The 20,418-nt window shown below is 31.0% G+C and overlaps 1 protein-coding gene across 3 annotated transcripts in view; it reads right to left on the bottom strand.

Annotated features, from left to right (window-relative positions):
- The window catches only part of LOC124362575 (putative surface protein SACOL0050), a 52,527-nt gene that overhangs the window by 13,853 nt on the left and 18,256 nt on the right, over positions 1–20,418 (bottom strand). For 2 of the 3 annotated variants that reach the window (XM_046817204.1, XM_046817213.1), the window contains 2 exons: positions 5,289–5,476; positions 857–1,030 (listed from right to left, as the gene is read on the bottom strand). In XM_046817204.1, the coding sequence (XP_046673160.1) occupies positions 857–1,030; positions 5,289–5,476 (362 nt within the window). Of the gene's footprint in view, positions 1–856; positions 1,031–5,288; positions 5,477–6,919; positions 6,966–20,418 lie in introns of those variants that run through there. The other variant, XM_046817221.1, reaches the window with a different exon arrangement.

The following is a 20,418-nucleotide window of genomic DNA, read 5'->3' as shown; positions in this document are numbered from 1 at the left end:
ATAGTGATCGGTCCAATAGTTTCTGAGTCTATAAAGGACAAACACACAAACATTCATTTTTATATATTATGATTGCAGAAACAGTTTAAACAAAATTTGTCGTTTCTCTTAAGCTTACTCTATGCTTTAAAACTATAAGTGTAAAGAAATTTATATATAAATATATTTTTTGTCGCATTATATATGTTTACAAAGAACAGCTGATTAAAAATTTGAAAAGACTCTTTCACTTAATAACATATGTTTGCTGCAATGCATTTCTTACGGGTATTTCTGTAACCAGTGGGGCGGAATCCTGAATCGGGAAAGGGATAAAAAGTATCCTATAACCTTCTACAGATCAAGACGAACAAATTAAAAAAAAAATTAGGCGAATCCGTCCAGCCGTTTGTGAGTGATGCTGTTACACACGAACAGTTTCATTTTTATATATAATAGATTGGCATTTATTTATTTGTTATATGCCTGTTATTTATTTATTTGTTACACTACTAATATTTATTTTATGGCAAAAATGTATTGGCAACTTCATGTTGTGGAATCTATTAGACTTCTGCTTTAGATTAGTTTGAATATTAGTCTTGAATATGACGACGCTTTCATAACCTTTATGACAATAAACATATTCTTATTCTCTTTCCTCATATATCTTCCTTCCCTATTTTCTGGTTTCATGGAACAGAACAAATAGAAATAATAATGAGTTTGCCCTCGAGTCTTCTTGAGAGTCTCTCATGCCACTGGTAAAAATCTTTGCCTGTTCATCATTGACACACATAATACTACATTTAACTCAAAGATTTAAAATTCAAATCAAGAGCAAAAAATTTCCAAAAGAACTTCCAAATATACTCACATCGGTTTGGAAAGTGCAGAACAGGTGGCAGAGGTAAGGGTGGTTGGTGCCTAGGGCAAGTACCTTGCGCTCTATCAGTGTACACTCCACATCATCATCCTCTAAGACCACATCTTTCTTCAGACACTTGACAGCGTAGTAGTATTGTGTACCCCTCAACTCTGCCAACAATACCTGTCAAGCAAACATACTTGTTTCAAAGTATGAAAACTAACTGTCAATGGTTGGCAATAACGGCATAGTGATCTGTAATGTAGCTAACAGAGAATAGGCATTAGGAGATTTAATACAACAGTCCATTTCATTACATAATTACCTTGTAAGCTACACTTACATTTGCTGTTCTTAGTCAATATAGACACTTCTACAGAAATCTTGTTTGTCTGGATTGCTAGGAGAGTAATGTATCTTCCAGATCTCAGCAAGAGGAAAACAAACTTAGAATAGGTTTAGTAATAATAATAATATAACTGTATTGTCACAAACATATCTTTTACAGAGTGAGCTTAGATTCTAGGCTACACAAAGGCATGTGGCTTTAAAATAGTAGTAAATGTACAATTTTAACATTTTTTCAATTGCTCAAAGAGTCTTCAACAGGTAACATTGTCAAATAAAGAGTTATAAATAATTTTACATAACTTCAAAATTAACATAAGTATCATACATAAAATATCTACAAGTCAAAATACTAAAATTGTTCATCTAAATATTCATCTACTGAGTAGTAATTTTTATTCAACAAAATTTTTTAAACCTAGATTTAAATTTTATATTATCCTCAATAAACTTTAACTCTTGTAAAAGCTTATTAAAGAACTTAATTCACATGTATTGGGGACTATGCTCTCTCAATGTTAACCTATGTCTGAATTGGAAGATTACGTTTATTTCTAGGTTCATAACTGTGCTGATGTTGTTCATTACAGAAATTGTTATAATTCAGTTTTTCATAAAGTAAATGTAAAGAGATGGTACTGTTAAAAACTGAAGTTCTTGAAATAATTCTTTACCTGAAGAGTTTTTATTTGTAAATGTCAAAATTCTAATAAACTTTTTCTGTATTATAAAAGTATTTAGAGCATCAGTTGACCTAACACAAAACTCTATACCATAATTATTCAAAGAGTATAAGAATGCATAATATACCTTCTTCCGGGTTTGTAAATCAACACTGTCCCTTCAAATAAGCATTTGAAAGCAACACATGTTTAGTCTTTTAGATAAATTTCAATTTAAAACTTCCAAGACAGAGTTGAACTAATACTATGCATAAACAATTACATGTTACAATATATATATCCCTAAATCCCTAAAAACTATTTTACTAGTTAATCTTTATTTTGACAGGTATAAAATTGTACTATGAGAGTTTTTGAGAAGTTCAGTCCCAATCCGTTCGATTTCAACCACAATGATAGTTGTTCAAGATACATTTTACATATTTTATTTCAACCACAATGATAGTTGTTCAAGATACATTTTACATATTTTATAAGTCAATGATTAGATTCAGATTTGACAATGGAAGTGGTATCATCTGCACATAAAATTCAAATTAAAAGATAAGTCAATATTTTTTGGTAGATCAATAATAAATACTAAAAATAATAATGGGCCCAATATTGAGACAGGACGATAATTTATAGTACCTTCTCCATCCCATTTCTTAAATAAAGGTTTTACTTTAGCATGCTTAAGTTGTGAAGGTAACATCCCTTCATCAAAACATTGATTTATTATATAACATAAAAGTTTAGAAATATATTCTGCAACGATCCTCAATAAATTTACTGGTATTCCATCCCAACCAGCAGATGTTTTGTTTTTTAAATATTTTATAGATTTATAAATTTTACTGACTGAAATATGCTATAAGAAAATGTATTGTTTGTCCTATCACTATTTTTAATAAATTTAATAGCATCAGCTGTATTTGATATTACATTTACGGCAGTTACATTTATAGTCAATTAGTCCATGTAACTGGATTAATACATAAGTGCTTTAGAGCACAAATTTAAATGTAAGTCCCTTACACTCCCTGTTCTTGTGCTATTACTCATGAATATTTCTAAAAATGTTCACATACATTATCTTACACAAGGAGTTAGAACTATTCCTCCAAAAAATAATTTTTGTAGCAGGCTAATGGTGGCTTAAATGTCCAAAAATAGCAGTATCACAATCATGCCACGCATCTCATAAATTAATTATCTCTCTTTCATATTTTGCTTGAATGAGTTTTTCCAAGCAAAATTGGAAAGTTTTAGTTAACTTGTTCCATTATTATAAGGAGAAAATATACATAATCAACATATTTAATATGTGTCAAGGAGGTTTTGAAATGCTACAAAAATATGATGTCATCAGACACAGCTAATTTAATAAGGGCTCTTCACGGTTTTATCCATGAATCCTTTAACAACCATTGATTTCAATACCAATTTTACTAACTATCCTATTTAACCTTTAACAACCACTATTTTCAATAGAAATTTTACTAACTATCCTATTTCTTCTTTAACAACAGAAAATATCAACAATTTATTACAGACAACACTTCAAGTCAAGAATCTAATACTATTATTTAACAGATTAAACTAAATTTACTAGCACATGAGTCATTAACAAACACTGTGAGCAGATGTGCAAATAAATATCAATCTTGGATATAAAATTAATATTTGTGCCCACAAGACATTGACAAACTGCCCATGGTTGAGATTCAAGTAAGTAAGAAGCCCCACCAAGATGTAGAGCACTCAGTCCCGTCTGCTATGGTTTATTTTTGATACCACCAATCACCTGTTACACTACTCTGCTGTCCGCATGTTAGACCCGTGTACGATATTTTTTATATCCACATATAAAACTAAAACACATTCTAAATATCACTAATTTGGCATATATGGTCAAATGATTTATTATATTCATGAAATTTTTAATTAATTGTACTAAGAAATCAACTTTTCAAATCAGATCTTGATCAATAGGATAAATTATATTAAAATGCATTTTTTCTATAACTTTCACATTTTTAAAATGTATACACAGGCATTTGACACTGACATTTTCCTTACTTGAGTAACTTGATTATTTCAACTATTTATAATAATAATTTAAAATGAAAATTTAATGTTTTATATAATTTTTTTAAGAAGTCTGTATTATTTTTATCTTTACTGCCTGCTTCCAATAGACACAGGTCTATGAAATAACCTAAAGAGAAATAATTGTAATAGTGCAAGATCACCATTAGCAATAAAAAGTATGGTAAAAGGCAAACTCTTAATCTATGGAACAAGTACTGTTAACCCAAAAGTCATTGAAAAACTTTGACTACTCAGACACCGACTCTCTCAAATGCTCAGTTTTTTATATACATAAACAATTGGGTACTATCTTAGAATCTTAAAGTATTGAAATAAACTGATTATCTCACAAATTAAAAAAATTTTGGGTTACACGAGAGCTTATAATGTACACCACATATTAAAAACTTTTGAGGTAAATGTAGTTATCTCTGTGTATTAAAGAATAAAAACCGTAAGATATTCAGCCTGACAAGTGAGCTTATCACAGTCTTTCAAAGACAGGTCAGGTTATAGTGTGTATCATCAGCAGCAAATTTTAAAAAGCTTGGTAATAAAAAATACATATTTGAATACATGTTGATGTTTTACAATCAAATCTCATTACATACAGTCTGTGATTTTATGTTAATATACAGTGTCAAATGACATTCCTTTGTTGGTGTGCAGGCTTCCTCATCGTCCTTCTCCTCCATATCTCACCTGTCTTACTAACCACCATCTCATGTGAGAAACAATAAATCTCAAGAGGAAATTTATCTACAGTATGGTGTGCACGTTATCACCTTGTATGTACCTGCACTTCACTTAAATTATTGAATGTAACATTTGGTTCCTTTTATTATTAAAGAGCAGTTGTTTCCAATCTTAGCCTTATTTCACCCATTCCCACATTCAGACTATAGACCTGAACAGCAGGGAAATTAACAAGCAAAGTGCTTGACCTTAGAAGAGTCAGCGTATAGAAAATGGTCAGTGTTTAAGTCAGTATGATTTGAACGTATATCCAAACCCGAAGTACAATGACTCATACATTGTAATCACTGATTTTCCGCATTTACTGACTAGATAGCTTAAACAAAATATTATTTACATTGAAGAACCTCTGTCAATGAGACTTACTGTGATTTACCTCAACAAAATCCATTCATTCTTTCATGACACAAAGCAAATTTGATTTTCTCAGTCATATATTTCTGAAGAAGCCAAGAAGTTGCTTTCATATTTTAATAACACATAATGTTTCCATAACATTTGATACTCCATATATATAAGTTTATTTATATCTTCATTAGAGATTAATTATAAATCTAATGATCTTAGTGTCAAAAACATACCTTCCCAAAACTCCCTTTGCCGAGCACTTTAAGGAACTGGAAGTCCTCCAGTGTATATTTGCGGAACTTTGGGATGGTGGTGGCAGGAGGAGTGACACGCCCGGGATGGCTCCTTTCCTCATCCAGGCTGAGGGCAGCATTACTGTGTCGACGAGTGGGTGACCCATGGTCTCGGGATTCTGATGACCCTATACAAGTGAACACTGTATATTATCACAGTTCATATCTTCACGTCAAGTGTGGATTCAAAGAATAAAATTTCTAAACAAAAAAAAAAAAACATTTAACAATCATTCCAATGTTGTACAACTAATTCATAAAGTATATGTATAAATACAAAAATTGTTTACATATTTTGTTTCAATTTTCTTAACTTTTACATACAAATTTATCGGTAAATAGCTTTAAAATATACACTTGAATATGTATTACAATTTACTGTATTGGCTAAATAATTAGCAGATAAAAACAGAATTGAAATTTGAAATATTTGTATTTAGTAACCATTAAAAAATTGCAATCTAAGCACAGAAACAAAAGAAGTACTAATATTGATTTAAAGCTTTGATTTTACACGATTTTTGAAAAAACTTTTTAAATAACAATGGTTTAATAACTGAATGGACTAAATATAAGGAACAGATAAAAATGAACCAAAAATTAGGAAATACATTTGTGCCATTCAATAGCATTCAAAATAACTTCAATTCAATTAATAACTAAACTATAGGAACACTGCTTCAACTAGCTTAATACTGTTTGTAAATATTCACATTACATCATGGATGCAGTATTATTCTTTAAAACTTCCAAAATATAATATTTTACCTGTTGGCGATCCAAGGAGTAAATTTCTCTGAAACGATTATAAATAAGCGGCAACCAAATCTGTACTTACCCAATGTGACCTACGAAACATGCTTTCAATTAAAACTAACTTCACATTTATGCTCTGCTCTAAAAAATATTTTATGTATCAAAGGACAGTATATAAGTATTTGTCATAGTAAGTTTTGTTCAGTGCTTTATATTTCCAGGATGTTATTAATGAACTCCAGACAAAGCCTATAAATTTCCAATTATTGTTTTTATTTGATCTGTTGCGATACAAAATAATTTGTAAATAGAAAATTTTCAAAAGAATCAGTTTTGGGAAAAAATCTATTTCTTAACTCTTTTAGTGCTAGCAGGTATGAAGCATGTCAATAGAGTTAGTTGGAAAAACATGTCATAGGTACTCTCTTTTCCAATGGACAGTTTATACCTTGTTCCATATTATAAAATAATTTATTATATATATACACATATACTTATTTATTTATGTTGATAGAATTAGTGTACAAGAACATACTCTAAGTTTATCCTTGATAAAAAAGAAAAATTGTGGAAATATAAGAAAAAGCACATTTTTATGATTCTTTAATCAATATCTTGCATTTTTTCCACAAATAGCTAGTATTTTGCAAGGTAACCCTGCTTAAATACCATGACATTAAAAGGGTTACTTTAGCATTAAATCTCATGAAGAAATCTTTAAATACTAATACCACTTTGGACTTACGAGCTCATTATATTAGCTAGCTGTACAGAAATGTATACAAGTGTGTGACGTAACTATTGGATAAAATTACCTGGTCTTTCCTCAGCAGTTGTGAGCTATACAGAGGCAGATTAACACTAAAACAAATAGATTAGGTTAGTCAGACAAGTGATACAGCTGTGTTATTGAGTATTTATACACACAAAGCTAATAACACTAAAACAGAGCAAGTAAAACAGTGAGTCGTGCAATTGTTGCTTTTTATTAGTGTTGTGCAAACACTGAAATTGTGGTCACTTACTTATTCAACTACTACACAGTTATATACAATACAAAGGTTATATATTAATGTTAGCTACATCAAAAACTAGGATGTACTTGTTTATAAGAATAAATGCATAAGTTTAATGCAGTAAGAAAATCTGATCTCTCGTTACAGAGCTCATTTCAATGCCTTAAACAAATATAAAACTTTCTGATTAACCATATTTAGTTAATACTCCAGAAAAAGTAGAAGAGAACACACATTCAAAATATCACTCATCCTCTGATTATCCACTTCACAATCACAGGATCTTCAGCCAGTCCACATTGCAATTTCTCTAATAGTTGCATTGACCAAATGCATTACTGAAGGAGTAAAGCATTAATGAACATTCACCTCTGTGTTGGCTACTAACATTTATACATCAAATAAATCCCACCTTCTTATCCAACGGATGTACCTAATATTTGCAGAGAAGGTACATTTATAATATAAAACTATCACGAAAGTCTGCTTTCACTTTCACCTTGTATCCAGAGGGACTATAATTTACTATAGTGAGCCAGGGAAGAATGAGCCTTAAGATTGATATTCTTTATTAACCATTGATCATATGTAATGAAATAGGTTTTATCCATAAGTTTCAAATTTAAAATTCAAAAAACTATGTTAGCCTAGTTAAAGTTAACAGTAATCTCACAGCCAAAGAATTCTGTAGAAGTTTAAAATGGAGTTTTAAGCAATTAGCTGTACATTCTAGTCCTAAACATACTTATAGGTGCAATTCTAGTAGACAGTGGTAATTTATTATATAAGTGTTTACCATACAGTATCTTTATTTTATAAAGTACTAGCGGGCCCGGCGCGCTTTGCTGCGCATTTCAATAATTTTTTGCAAAAGTTGCCCGCGGCTTCGCACGCAATTTCCCGTTGAAAACAGTACACTATATTCACTTATTCTTTTTCTATCACATTCTAAACATTGCTGAGATAATTGATAGTCGTTCCATCGTGAGCCTCTTGGGCGTATTATGAAGGTATGTACCATATTCCTGCCTCTATCTAGCTGTTACCCACGGCTTCGCACGCAAATCTTAAGAACCGAAGTCCTTATATTACTTAGTAAATTTTTTTTTTTACTATAATAAATTTTAGATTAAATTAGTTATATCTCCGATGCCACGATTGAGCTTGCTTTGTTGTCTCGATCGAGAGAATATGTACACACGGAGTTTTGAGAACCATACTTCTGTCAAAAAAAACAACTAAGGTTGATTTTATAACATTCTTTATATTTGTAGCCAACGTAAGATAGTAATTATGATATCTGCATTACTCTTCTGATCAAGCATGAGCATGGTTTATATTAAATAAATATTGCAGTTAAAGGTGAATTTTTACGTCAAATTTGAATTGTATTATCTGGATAGTAAAGTCTATGTTTAACAGTGATTGCAAAAACAGTTTAAACAAAATTTGTCGTTTCTCTTAAGCTTACTCTATGCTTTAAAACTATAAGTGTAATATATGTTTACAAAGAACAGCTGATTAAAAATTTGAAAAGACGTTAACATATGTTTGCTGCAATGCATTTCTTATGGGTAGTTCTGTAACCAGTGGGGCGGAATCCTGAATCGGGAAAGGGATGGGCATAGCTTATAAACCTTCTCCGTGGAAAAATACATATACGTACAAATTTTCATCATGATCGGTCCAATAGTTCACGATTCCATAAAGGACAAACATACAAACATTCATTTTTATATATATAGATCTAATGTTTTATTTATAATTTTACTTTCCTTGTACTTTCCTTTGTGAAATCAAAAAATGACTGTTGGTTAAAGAAAGTATTATGATTTCCAAATTAATAACTCAATTGAGCGATAAATTTTCAATAAGTGTTTTTCGATTAATTTCATGATCCACAAAATTTTCAGTGGGTCAGGAAAATAACCAGATTTGATGCATTTGTTTTGTGAACTGTATGTACAAAATAAGTAATTCAAGGTATTAATATGTCAATAATAAAGAAAGGGGTTTACAGATTAATTGGATAGTCCTTGTAATTATATAGTTAGAAAGCCCGTAACAGTCCTTACTTTTGGAGTTAGAAAATTTGAAAACAAATATAATGATAACCATCAAAGACTCATTTAGTTGAATATCAACTTCATTCACATGAACAATGTTTACACAGCTGAGTGCACAGTGTTCAGCCATGGTGGAAAAATAAATAGATGTGCCATTGTGCATATACTGACGTCATTTACAGAGCATGGAGCAGTTGATATCCAGAGCTGTCACTCGCTTGCCTTGGTTGACATGTAAGTTTATTGTTACTGGTGATAGTTTGGTGGAATTTGAGGTTAAAGTTTTATGTTTTTGTATGTGAACAATACTTTATAAAGCACATAATCATATAAAAGCCATAAAGACATGTTTATGTCATATTATTTAAATATATATTGAAGTAAAGTCATATAATTAGCATAAACCGTATTGCTCCCTGGCCAAACTGAGACAGTAGCAATGCCATGTGCTCCATGAGTGATATCATGTGCGACAACGGACGAAACTGGGCCACCAGACTGGTATTCCTATTTCTCTTTTCACCTTGGTATTCAGCAGCTATAATACTTGGTTAAAGTATAATAAGTATTAAGATAATTTTTGAAAGTCCTTGTTTTGTAAAGCGAGCACATAAACACTGTATCTGAGGAAGATTTTGTAGATATAGTCATGTTAACTTTTGATGTTAACAGATACTGCTATGTGAACAAAAGATTTTTCCCTACAATGTTTTTCCAACCAAAATAGTACAAAATTAATTGTTGTGTCAATCTCACAAAAGACAATTTCCTAAAATTTCTTGTAGCAAACAATAACACTACCAGTAATACAAAATATGCAATAAACTTCAACATTATGTAGTGTAAAGCATAAAATGTACCTCGTAATTGCAATACCGTGCCAGGTTGCTTTTGTACATAAGAGAATCTGGAGCACTATAATTAACTGCAGTGGTTCACAGCCAAAACTAAATTATAAGTTCATTAGTTCCCCTAGGCTGTAATGAATCAGTCACTCTTAAATTGTAACTAGACAACAAAGAGCATCATTTCCATTACGGACTTTAATAATCTCAAGAACTAAATAACTACGTAATATCGGTCACTGATTGAAAAAAGATCACCTTTTACTAGAGATGTGTTTTCGTATGCTTCTTGTAATGGGGCATGACGAAGTGGGGACATGATAAGTCCTTTCCCCTTCATCTTATGAGGATCAGGGTTTTAACTTTTCATAGTTAAACAAGTTTATACCACTATTGTTGGCAATGAAACTAAATCATTTGTTAAAGCTGACTATAACTGAAGCAGAACGCAATCTTAGCGAAGGCCATTACCTTGGCTGAAGAATGCGCAGCAGATTCTACCACAAAGGCTGTATTTATATGAGCAGAGTTAAGAGTGGGAGTACAACTCATTGTTTCCTAGTAGACGAGATACAACTGGCAAGGAGACAAGGCAGAACAATAGCATCTGTGCAGTAAACAGAGGAAACACTCCACGCAACTGTGGCCGTAAACAAGTCACTGCGGCAGTCTTGTCTAGCACAGGTGGAAACTGATATTGTGGATTGTATTTATCACTTATCTACATAATGGTTTTAATAATACAAATTTTATATATGCTTGCAGTCAATTCATCTGAAATAAAATTTTCAGGAGAGTAAAAACAAAATTATTCCTCACTGTAAACTTTGTCATGAGCAACGGTTGTACTCATGTACACATTTAGTAGTACAAGTGTAATTCTGTTCAAAAAGAGTCAATACATAATAAATGGTTGATCTTCTTTCAGATAATTTCAAGTCAAGGCCTTGAAAAAATGATTTTTGAATATAGCAGTTATGTTACTTCGTGCTTAGAAGAGAGATGACAACATGCTAATATGGATTTAATAATACACAGTTCATTTAAATTATTCTTTTACACAAAAACAAGAATTTTGACCAAATTGTCTAATGTATGAAATCACAATTAACAATAAAAAATAATTTCTTGATTTTTATTTCTAATCAGAAGTTCTTATGCCTCAATTTAATGTGCTTGCATTCAAGAAAGTATATAATATACAGAAAAGCCTCATTATGTTTTTCCATTAAAAGATATTTTAACATTTTTCCTATGAAATATTTAGTTATTAATAACATTAACTTCATATAACAATTAACTTCAAACTGATAAGATTGGAGAAGTTGAATTGTTAAACTTCTGTGACGGATGAAGAATAGTGAAGTTCATTGTAAAAGAATTGCACTGAATAGGTTGTTCTCGATTGTGATTGTTAAAAACGTTTCTAAAGAGTTGTCCATTCATGTGAGTACCCTCAGATTAATTTTCAATTACCTTGTGTATCTTTCGTTGTTACATTCCTCCCAAATTGTTTGACTACCACAAATAATACGCACTTTGAATACTCATACCTAACAATCAAATAAAAAATATGAGTATGTGAAATATGTTACAAATATATATATCCAATCATTTTACTTTTAGCAGTGTTAAAATCTGACAAACATTGAACTAAGATTCAAAATCAATTTAAAGCTTGTGACAGATGGCAATTAAAGTGGTACAAGAGCCGTGACAGGGATCAAGTAGCCACTTAACTTGAGAGCAATAAGCAAACTAAAATAGTTTCTTTCAAATGCAAAGTGTTAACACGTTATCAACATATGAAGTAGCTCAACAAGTTTACTGATAATTACTATACCAGTAGCCCCTTCTAATGGTCAAACAACACCATAAATAACTTGTTGAACTGGGAACTGGAAGCAAGGCCAAGTGGTCAGTGACTGTGAAATCTGCCCACTTGCAGCTAATTCCTGAGTAATAAACTTTTCCGGTTGTTTCTCACCGTTGCTTTCAGCTGCAGTATTTTAATGTATGGCAAAAACAACATTCCTTGGCAAAACGTTCAGTACAAATTGATTATGTTTAGAATGAGTTTGGCCAACAAGCTTTCATCACAGTCACAGTAATAAAAATTAGAAACTAAAAGCATCTATGAATAAATTATATGCAGTTAGCAATAAAAAATGTTAAACTCCACAGAATTTTACATTTAAGTACTTTCAACTTGAGGGTAATTCAATTTTAAATTCAGTTATTTAAACATAGAGTAAAATTTCAGACAGCACTTTCACTTTCTGCTCTACGGTCTGTTCATACATTACTCAAAGAAGAGTTATTTTAGCCGAGGGAACGGACAATATACTACCTGGCCACTGACTACCTTCTGCCAGGCCCGGAATACCACAGGCAAAGGCTTCACATTGGACCGTATCTGTCCGATGCAGAGAATTTATAAACAAAATTACTAGCACAGCTTCAAGCATGAAACAGCCGTTTAAGTTCCTCACAGTTTTCTAATGTTATAGAGCAACACAGAGTTTGGCAGTTAAATTAGAATTAATATGATTTACAGTGATATTCTAGTAATTTATTTCACATGTCTTAAAAATTATTATAAGACAAACGACCATAATGAACAAGGAACAATCTTACAGAAAATGACAAGCCTCATACAATCCAGTTCTATTTTATACCCAAAAGGTGATAATTTTACCGTTTAAAATAAATAACTGTAACTCTGGAAGAGTGATAATTATCCCTAACTGGTGAGTTCTTGTTCTGATTTTTACAATAGAGATAAGACACTTCACTATGATGCTTTAGTATATTAACATTCAGGTAAGCAGAAATGCTCAGCAATGGTATTTTAATCACTGTGCAGGATGCACATTGAATAGACCTCTCACAATGGAAAAGGCGTAAAAAGCAACATTCTGACCTAGATCTAGATGTAATCAAGGGCATAGTGATTGAAAGAGAAAGCAATTCTGTTTCTATGCTCAGAGATAGCAACTGAAAAAGGATTCTTCCTACATGAAAAATGTATTGGAAGTTGCACAAAAATCTTCAAGGATAAGATGTAATAAAATTCCTACTTAAAATCTCCTAAGTAGGAAAAGGTTCACTCAACTTCCTACCAATAATTTTCATAATTTTGGTAGCTGAAGAGCAAAAGTCACAATAACCTTGACAAGTTAACAATCTGTCCCTAACAGAATCAAACAGCAAGTTTATAATATTTTTATTTTAAAAAAGGTAAATCTGACCTTGATGACTCTATACAAGAGGAAACATTTAAATGACTGTAGAGTGGATTGTGTTTTGTAAGACCTTACCAAACATTCACTACATTTTTCACAGTAATTGTTAGAATTAATGTTATAATATAATTCTTGTAGTTCACAAGAACATACAATAAAACAATATTAATATAAATGTATGTACATCTTACAACTTTGATTTTAGTGGAATTGGCATTGTGTAATATAAAGTAGGAAAAGCAGAACTTGCCTAAAGCATCATGTGGAAAGAGAAGTGGAGGGGAGAGGTTAAAAATAGCCTAAACTAATACAATATGGATTCCTCTGAAGAGTAGGTTGTAAAATGGAACATCTTTCACAGAAACGTGATTTTCTACGTGATTTTACATACTTAACCGTTCTGTATGTAATTTTTAAACCCTTACATTACAATCTATAGATTAAATGTAATAGAAATAATGCATAATAGACAGTGGTATAAAGAGTTGGTGAGAAATATAGACATAGGTCCAGTTACATATGAATATATTAAAAAAAAAAGATTCATACAGTTCAGTTCTGCCTACCTGAACTAAACGACAGCTATCTGAAGTTGTTTGATAGTAACTAAATTATTACTGCTTCTTTGTTTTAAGTCTGCTGTTGACGATGGATGATTTGAAAGGATAGTAGGAATGTCCCAAATCCTACTCTTCATTGAAATTATTACTGGTAGGATTTTGACTCCTTTAGATAATATCTTAACAGACAGATAAGAAAACACATTTCACTCATGACAATTTTTTAAGGAAATCTCACTTATTGCACACCCTGTTTTTGTCTCTTATTAATCATTCAAAATTAATTTTTGAACATAATGTTTTGTGAACTGTACATACAAAGTAATTCAGGGTATTTAATATTTAACTTTTTAAACCATTAACACAGACGGCTGTAATTTTTTACCTTGACCAAACATAATTTTTCTTATATAACTACTCTTATGTGATGATGTATGAAAATATATTATAAAACAACCTGTGGGCACAGTTATTTTTATTTATGATTAATCTTTTTTCAACAACTAAGAGCCACTGATAGCATTAAAAATAGTTTTAGTGTGTTTAACTCCAATAACTTCAACCATTAAAATGTTATCAAGCCTTTATGATACTTGTTTAACACACCATATTGGAATCTGTCCATTGGCTTAAAGTGTACTGGCAAAAAAGTTAAAATAGATTAGCCAACTATTTTAGTCAATGTTTGTGGACAGAATAAGAAAGCCCTCCCCTCTAATTGGGAGTGAGTCACAAGACAAAAGGTGGGTGAGCAAAGACTAATGAATGGCAAATAAACAAAGACGGACTGACTGACAAACGGACACCCTTGTGTGGATTGGCAGAGGCCTGACAGCTCAACAATCATGGTGGCGGTGGCAGTGGTCGGCTCATCTCAGTCTGCTCAAGCTTTGATCTATACTAGTTAACAACTCATACATCACCACAGCTGAAATAAATATCATTTAACAGCTGTTTTGTTTCATACAATTATTATAATATACACAATTTAAGAACTTAAATTTGTGTTTCATATTGCAGCCAGCATATTTATATTTCATCAATCAAAACTACATAAAATTGTATATATATATATATATATATATATATATATATATATATATATATATATATATATATATATATGTGTGTGTGTGTGTGTGTGTGTGTGTGTGTGTGTGTGTGTGTGTGTGTGTACAAACTCTTAACCATAACTATAAAAAACTCTTCCATAATTTTATGACAAAAAATAGAGGTATACATAAAAATGTTTGAGGTTTATCATTTTTTTTAAGAGGTTAAAATTAAGATAATCACCATCACAACCGGCTCTTAAAACAAAATATTTTACAGATTAAAAATGCAGATGACAATTCAATTTAAGCAAAGATACATCAATATAAGTCAACTCAAACTGAAGGTGGAATTTACTTTTATTTACATTTTTTTATTAAGAATAGTTCATAATCAGTTCATATGCCAAATATCTATTTTTTCATTTAACTATAGTTAATGTAATAAAAAAACAGATTCTTACATAACTGTTACCAAGAATAAAAATAATCAAATTAAACATGTACTTAATCAATAAAAAATATAAGGAAAACAATATATATATATATATATATATATATATATATATATATATATATATATTTAACATTGTTGCATATTGCTCTATACAAACAAAACTAATTAATATATGCTATTTGAAATGTAGTTTCAGAAGTTTTCTACCACTTAAAAGCTGGGAAATTCCGAAATGTTGATGATCTATTAATAGATAAAGAGGAGGAAGTGGTTCTGTATAGCAAAAATAACGGGACTGACAGTGCCGACAGTTGGTAGCGAATATTTCATTGGCAGGGTTGCTACTCACAGCCTGACTGCCTGCCAGATCTTTACAAGTCAAAGACCTTAAATACATTAGGACCACAAGAATTTAATAACAACTGCAGTACATGGTCTACAACACTTAAAAATAATGTTGTACGATACAAATACTATGAAGAGTACACAATTTAGGAAAATTACTTGGGCAATTTAAATGAATTAAAAAAAAAAAACTGTAAAATTCTGTTTTTTATCCATTTTACCAAACCAACTAATTTATTTTCAATAGAAAATGTTGAGCTTCTAAGATTATACTATATTTAAAATTAGCAATAATATTTAATTCAGAAAATGTGATTTTAAAATGTAATTTTTTAATGTGATAGAGTTAATATGATTCTGAATAAAGACTAACTAAAACTACATTTGAATAAAACTTTTTAATTTTTGTATTTCTTAGATTATTATTGAAGATGTAAAGTTAATCAAAACTCAAACAACCAACAATTTCTTTCTTTTATTTTCAATCCAAGAACAAAACTCAAGCCAAGTGTGGAGTATATTTTACCCAACAGACAAAAAAAAAGGAAGAATGATCGCTTCTAGAAATAGCGAAAACAGTTCAAAATAAATTGCTGCCGGTTGCCAAAAGCTTTTATATGTTGGCAAGAGGCGTACAATCATTACGTGAAAGCTACTCAGATGGTCACATGGCGAGGCGAGCATGACAGATGAAGTCTCTAATTGTCCAAGAGTTAAAGCCAAAATCTCACCAAACATGCGCGTGACGACAGGCAACTGTAAGTATCCATCCTCCTTCCAACTTGATACCTCACATATGTGCGTTTATTCCTCTTATAATTGCAAGCATCCATCGTATTTCCAATATAACTGCCACAGGTACGTTCCTACTTTCGTCTTATAACAGCAAGCATCAATACTCTTTTCAACTTGGTACTTTCTGTCCTGCCATATCTAGAAGTAGGACAAATTTCCTACGGGCATGTCTTCTCAGCTCCAAGGACATCAGAGAACAGGAGCCCTCAAATTTGATTGGCTTTTGTAAAAGTCTCAGATTCTGAGGGCACAAACATAAGTAAGGGAGGTGCAAAAGTCCTTTTAGGACTATGTGCAGAGACAACCGTCTCTTTCCCTCCGAAAAAAACTTTTTACTTTTCACATATATTTATTTCTTTCTTCTCATGAACACAAACATTTCTATAGAAGAACTCATCTATAGAGAAAAGGTGAGCTGATCTTTCTTAAAATTACAAGATTATTACAGAATGACCCATCCTTTAAACTTTAAAGAAATATATTGTTACAGAATATTTTTACTCAATTGTGACATATGTACTCAGTCAAAATTATTTCCTCATTCCATGGTATCCAATTTCCATTAAGTACCTTGCCAAAAGAGTCAATGTAATTTTGAACCTGTACTATACTGTTCAGCACAGATTTGTTACACTGATTAATCTTAAAATCAGAACATATGATACTGCCTAAGTCAAACAAATAGGAAAAATCAATGTAAGTAATATATCAATAATTTCTATATATTAAAAATGTAGACAGAATATATTCAATAGGGGAATAGATTAAATGACAACACGTCACAGTTTAAAAACATTGTAAAATTAAAGTATGGTAATTACTACCAAAACAGATTTAAATAAAATAAATCATACAGCAGAATTCTCTCAGTATATACAAAGAGAAGAACGCTCAGTTCAACACTTGTCTTGTTATATGAGACAAATCATTTTAAAAAGGTGTATAGTAAGTCACATAAAGGGAACGTTTATCATCTTAGCATGTATTGGACTAAAGTTAATCTTGGGTACAAACGCCTATACTGAATCACACATCATGACTAGTAAGATATTAGTTTTGTTTATAACGGTAGTTACTATTAAAGATGTACTAGGGTGAAAAATCACTATATACAATTATTACAAAATACCAATAACAGAATACTCACCTTGACAATACCATATATTCGTAATGACTGTTACAGATACTAAATGTAAAAGCAATAATAGCTAATGAATACTTCTAGTCTCATTAGAATCACCTTAGTTACAATAATGTGTAAGAGGTTGTGCAAAGAACTTATTTTGATTATTCGGCTTTACTTATAAAAAAAATCCAAAGCAAAGAAGTCACTTGGAGCATATAATAAAGCCCTTGTTAACAAATTTATATTTATATTACATCAACACTATAATAACAAGTATGCAAATATACAGACAAAGCATCCCAGAAACCAACATTTTTCTAAACAGTCTTACGATTTGTATTATCAGAGCCAACCGACAATATCAGTCACGATTCGATATGAACATCCAACCAGTAATAAATCAATATTCAGTGATGATAGTGATGTTAAACCTTAGATTTTGCATTTTATCCCATATCTTTTCCCATATCTGTTTCTTTAAAATGTTTATGTACACAGTACTTGGACCTTATAACAGACCATCTTCAACTGTCACCAATAATGTCACTTCTATATCATGTTTCTGTAAATGGGTTCATTATAAATAATAGAGCTGCCTTCCCATTAACCCTCCATCAGGCGCTTAAAATTAGAAACACCATCAGGCGCTCACGGAGGTTTCCTCCAGGTTAGCGAATAATGGATATCTTAGTCGTTTAAACTGTTTTTATTTGTTTAAATATTCATACTGATTTAATTACAATGTAATATATTCATTTTTATAAATTAAATAAAAATTACTCTCTTATGTAATGAATTTTCCAAATAAGCAATTCGAAATATTAAAAAATGTTATTGTATAATAACAACATGATTAATTTTAAGATATAATGCAATTAATTGTAACAATGTTTAACCTACTGTAATAATATATGCAAATTAACTTAGTTTTTAACTTCTTACAAAAACAACTTACTTCAATTCTTGAGATTTATACAATTGTAATGTCAATTATTACTCTGAAAACAAAATTTATTCTTTACTAAAGATATTTTTACACACTACACAAAGTTTCAAAATATTTTCCTTCTGGTTCTTATAACGACAATGTTCACTCCATAAAGAATACTGAAATGTTCTCTAGCACACTGGTACTGTACTGACAAGTCTCTCGTCTTCATTCTAATTTCACAAAATTCAAATAAAATATATCGTAAAACTTAAAAAAAACCATAACAGGTCACACATTTAGGCGCACACGGATTATTACTCCATAAAAACTAAACACAATAAGGCGCTCACGGAGATTTCGTCCAAGAACTACAAACACACCATCGGGCGCTCACGGAGGAATCGTCCAGTCTCGCACGGAAGTAGACCTCAATCTGACAGATTTTGACAAAGGTAAGCGGGAGGCTATTGTTTCGCTTCCCCGAAAGATGCTCGTGAAGTACACTGCGGGAAGCGACTGCCAACATCAGAAAAGTAGTACTATTTTTAATAATAAAAAAATACACGGAGGAAAACTCCGTTTAGCGCCCGATGGAGGGTTAAACTGCATACCCATCTCCATTGTATATGTTCTGCCCAGCCATACCGAGGACTGGCAATCCCGATACCCTATACATTATGGGAATTGAAGCAATTCTACACTTTTTGAAACACCGCTCGTTTCTGGCACAAATTTGAATTTGAAAAGTTTTGTTAATACTGTTAGAAAATAAAGTTAAAGCTAAGAAGAAAATTTTTATTTTTTTGTACAATTGAATAACACATTATGACAATCAAGATAGTATGAAATAACAGTGCAAAAGTTTATTTAATATTGGCTACATTTTAAAATGTTTTATGATATAATTTTTTAAAATGTTTTGTGATAAACAGTTTATTTAGAATTATGGAGGTGAAATGTACTTTACATAACATGTGGTACAGTACACTCGGTGATGAGCCATACAAGACCTATATATTTGGAACCTTGATTTGTAAGTCTTACGAACTGTAAGAATTAAGTATTTATACATTTGAATGTTGATGTTGAGTTTTAAATACTTTTTAATGGTAAAATAACTATTACTACCTAAAGTAGAGTACTATACTAAAAAAAATGTTTTTTAAGTGATTCTAATTTTTAAGTTCATGAATGTTCTTACTGAACAATTCAGTAAAATGGTGGTCTTACAGTTAAATATCTAGTACATGTGTTTTTTAGAACTAATTGAAGCTTCATAAATAAAATTAGCAGATTAACACTTAGTCAACTTTCTAAACCACTTTGGCTACCAATATTTAAAAACAAGGAAATCTAAACAAATGGGAACAATCAAAGATATCTCAGCTCATAAACTTTGAACATACACTATGACTTTGAGATTAAGAGCAAAAACGTAATACTCTCAGCATCTAACACTCCTCCTCCCAAACCACTGCCATTCAGTTTTTTGTTTCAGATGTCGTGCCACATACTATGAAATGTGTTGATGTTTATTTTATCTTCAGTCTCTCATCTTCTCCAGTGTGTACAGCATGTGTTGTATAGTGTTCCTCTATTGAACAGTAATACTGGTTTGTTTGAATATTTTGTCATATAGCTTGTACTTACTTTGACGTATATGTTGTTGTTTTCATTATGGTGGCTCCATTAATTTGTGCTTCTTTATACACATTAAATTATGTATAAAATTTTTCTACATTTTAAAAAGTGGATGAACTCTACTCCTGAAAACATAGTTCTGTTTTTTTAACAATCTTTATACACATTAAATTATGTACAAAATCTTTCTACATTTTAAAAAGTGGATGAACTCTACTCCTGAAAACATAGTTCT

The sequence above is a fragment of the Homalodisca vitripennis genome, chromosome 1 (assembly GCF_021130785.1).
Source record: "Homalodisca vitripennis isolate AUS2020 chromosome 1, UT_GWSS_2.1, whole genome shotgun sequence".
Classification (NCBI taxonomy): domain Eukaryota; kingdom Metazoa; phylum Arthropoda; class Insecta; order Hemiptera; family Cicadellidae; genus Homalodisca; species Homalodisca vitripennis.
Note: the sequence above shows the minus strand (reverse complement) of the source record. Positions and strands in the feature narration are given on the sequence as shown.